Source organism: Zingiber officinale, chromosome 8B, assembly GCF_018446385.1.
Source record: "Zingiber officinale cultivar Zhangliang chromosome 8B, Zo_v1.1, whole genome shotgun sequence".
Classification (NCBI taxonomy): domain Eukaryota; kingdom Viridiplantae; phylum Streptophyta; class Magnoliopsida; order Zingiberales; family Zingiberaceae; genus Zingiber; species Zingiber officinale.
In genome coordinates this window covers 822352-825192 of record NC_056001.1, presented here as the reverse complement: position 1 = coordinate 825192, position 2841 = coordinate 822352, and the positions used below count along the sequence as shown (strand labels likewise).

The window sequence follows — 2841 nt, the reverse complement described above, 5'->3', positions numbered from 1 at the left end:
CGCCGTCCGAAGTCAAGCGACCGTATCCTTGTGTCATAGATCTTCCCTGATTCCTACTTATCTCTCTTTACTGCTGTCTGGGAGCAGATGTGATGCAGTGCAATTACGTGCGCCTACATCACCGCGGCATCATGACCGTCCACTCCACGGACGGTCACAACGAACAAACCTAAACTCGACCAATTAATCCCCATTAATTGCGTCCGCTCCCAGCACGTGTCGCCCTTTTGTTGGGGTTTCGTCTTACGTGACAGTCTGTACGCGGGAGCAGTGGAACGAGCCGCACCTCCACGCTGCGTAGGGGCCAGCGCGAGGCCGGAGGCGGGAGATCGGGCCCTGGCGCCGCGATCCATGTTATGCGGCACGGAAGCGGCCGATGCTGACAGATGGTGGATCCCACGGCGACGCCGTTAGTTTCCACGTTGATGTTGAATTATTCGCGTCACGCGCTCGCCGTAGGGACAGGGACGGCCTCATCCATTAACTACTGTGTCAGTGCGACGAAACGGGAGAGAAAGCCGTGCCGCCCTCTTCACAACTCTTTGGGGCACCCAGCCTCGCGCCACGTAACCTTCCGCCCGTCACCCTCGTCGACCCTCAACCAAATTAAATGTCTACACTTATTACATCGCCACCCGAGGGCCCGTTGGAGCTTAGTAGAGTGGTGAGAACTTGGGTTAAAATCGTGGGATCAAATCATTAAGGAATTTGAGAGCGGTGGGCAGCGTATAGTCAAACAACGTTGTTGACTCCTCCGATACGATCTCAAGTTCTCCTGCACACCGTCCAAATCTCGCTGTGATTTTATAAATAAATGCCTTGCGCCCTTTCCTTTAATCCACTTGAACGGAAGAGGAGCGTGGCTATACCTTTTCCCCATGGTCGTCATGCCGATAGTTGGCGGCGGCGGAAGGATTGACGTTGATGGTAGTGGAGGGAAGGATATGCATTTCCGAGGAGTGAGGAAGCGGCCATGGGGACGGTACGCGGCGGAGATACGGGACCCCGGGAAGAAAAGCCGGGTTTGGCTGGGAACCTTTGACACCGCAGAGGAGGCAGCGCGGGCGTACGATGCCGCCGCCCGCCGCTTCCGCGGATCGAAGGCTAAAACCAACTTCCCGTGTCCTGACGCTTATCTGAGCCCGAGCGTCGTGGTCGTCGGACCAACCTCAGCCGGCGGCGGCAGCCCGAGCAGCACGGTGGAGTCAAACGGCGGCCACGAGAATATGGTTTCTCCTGCAGCAGCTGTGCCGCCTATGGCAATCCCACTGGCGTCGTCTCTCGATCTCGATCTCCGCCAACGCGGCCGCTACGCCGCGCGGTTCTCCTTCCCCGCTTATCCCGTCTCTCCGGCCATGCCAACGGTTTGCCCGTCCTCTTTCTTACATTCTCTAGTCAAATCAGACAAACCCGCGGCCACGATGAATCGCCACCATATTACCATCTGCCCTCCAGTGTTCGTCGCCGCTCTACCAAAAGCAATGCCTAGCGCCGTCCAAAGCGATTCTGAATCCTCCTCGATCATCGATCTCCGCCCTAACGCCCATCCATCCATCCCGCACAAGAAACCCCACAATTTCGACCTTAACCTCCTTCCTCTTCCGGAGTTCAATTGATGCCGGTGCCCCTTTAGCTGAAACAATTATCTAATCTTCTTCCCTTAATATTTTTTTTCGGTTTGTACGAATTTCACTCTCAACCTCTCCTTGCCTCAGAGAAGCAAGAGCAGTAAATAGGAGAGTTTTTTTTTTTTTTTTGTAAATTAGTTTAGATCTTTTTGTATCTTCTTTTTATCCTCTGCCATCAGATCGAGAAAGAAGAAGGCTGAAATGTGTAATCTCGAGACTCCAGAATCCAGATCCCGTCCCCGGTGATATTTCTTTTTTTATTCCCTGCTTGAATTATCAATTTGCAAGCGTGTTGAGTGGGTGCGGCTGCCTTAGCCGGCAGGTCCCTTGTCCCTTTCCTGCGCGCCACATTCTCACTCCAATCCATTTCGCCTCCACTTTTCTTTAATTATTAAAATAACATTATTCGAGCCCTAAACTGTGTTGAGGGACCACCTCTCGCTGCCCCGCTTCCAGCGACGCTCTAATCCGACGCAGAACGCGATTCCCCGCGTTAAAACCACCTTTCCCTCTCTCTGTAAACAGCGCAAACCGGCATGCGGAGTTTGGTGAAGAATGCGGGTAGATGAGATGGGCTCGGAAACTTTGGTCACATTATTGTAAGCGTGTTGGCGACGTTTGTCCCGTATATACGTGTGTCGCAGCCGTCGCCGACTCCGGTCCAAAAAGGCGTCCGCACCACCAATCCTCGCGCCGCCCCGCATAGTGGCAGACGCGCGTACGGCTGCGGGCGACTGCCCGACAGCGGCAGCCCCACAGCGTATTGGCGCGGAGAAAGCTCCATGGACCCGTATTCACGGGAACGGGATGAGGCAGGCTCGCCCTCTATCGTAAACTTGTCTACTTGACAGACGGTGTAAAATTTCAGACCACCTTAATCGATTCGTCAACACCAAAAATTTCAAATCCTCCATGTCTGGAGCCGAGGTCGGACCCCGTGGCGGTTCGATCACGTAAGCCGGGGATAGAGAGACGAGTCAAATAAATGGCTTACCGACATAAGCAGGAATGGGGGATTGGCGCGGCGGAAGTAATGAGTATCGTACTATGGTGCGGTTACCGCTGGGGCATGCAACGCTGCAAAGCTCCGAACATAATTGATGCGGGTTGTTCGTCGGCTTGCTAGGGGTAGCCCCCCCAGGCCCCCACGCCGTTGCGTACTCTCCGCCAATCTTGCTGTGATTTTTTTATTACTGGCTGCGTCGATCGCACC

At 54.4% G+C, this 2841-nt stretch overlaps 1 protein-coding gene across 1 annotated transcript; it reads left to right on the top strand.

Annotated features, from left to right (window-relative positions):
• The first annotated feature begins 819 nt into the window (after nucleotides 1–819).
• On the top strand, nucleotides 820–1888 carry LOC122017423 (ethylene-responsive transcription factor 4-like). The gene has a single exon (XM_042575037.1). It carries the CDS (start codon nucleotides 879–881, stop codon nucleotides 1614–1616), a length of 738 nt encoding a protein of 245 aa, XP_042430971.1. The 5' UTR covers nucleotides 820–878; the 3' UTR covers nucleotides 1617–1888.
• Nucleotides 1889–2841: the final 953 nt, after the last annotated feature.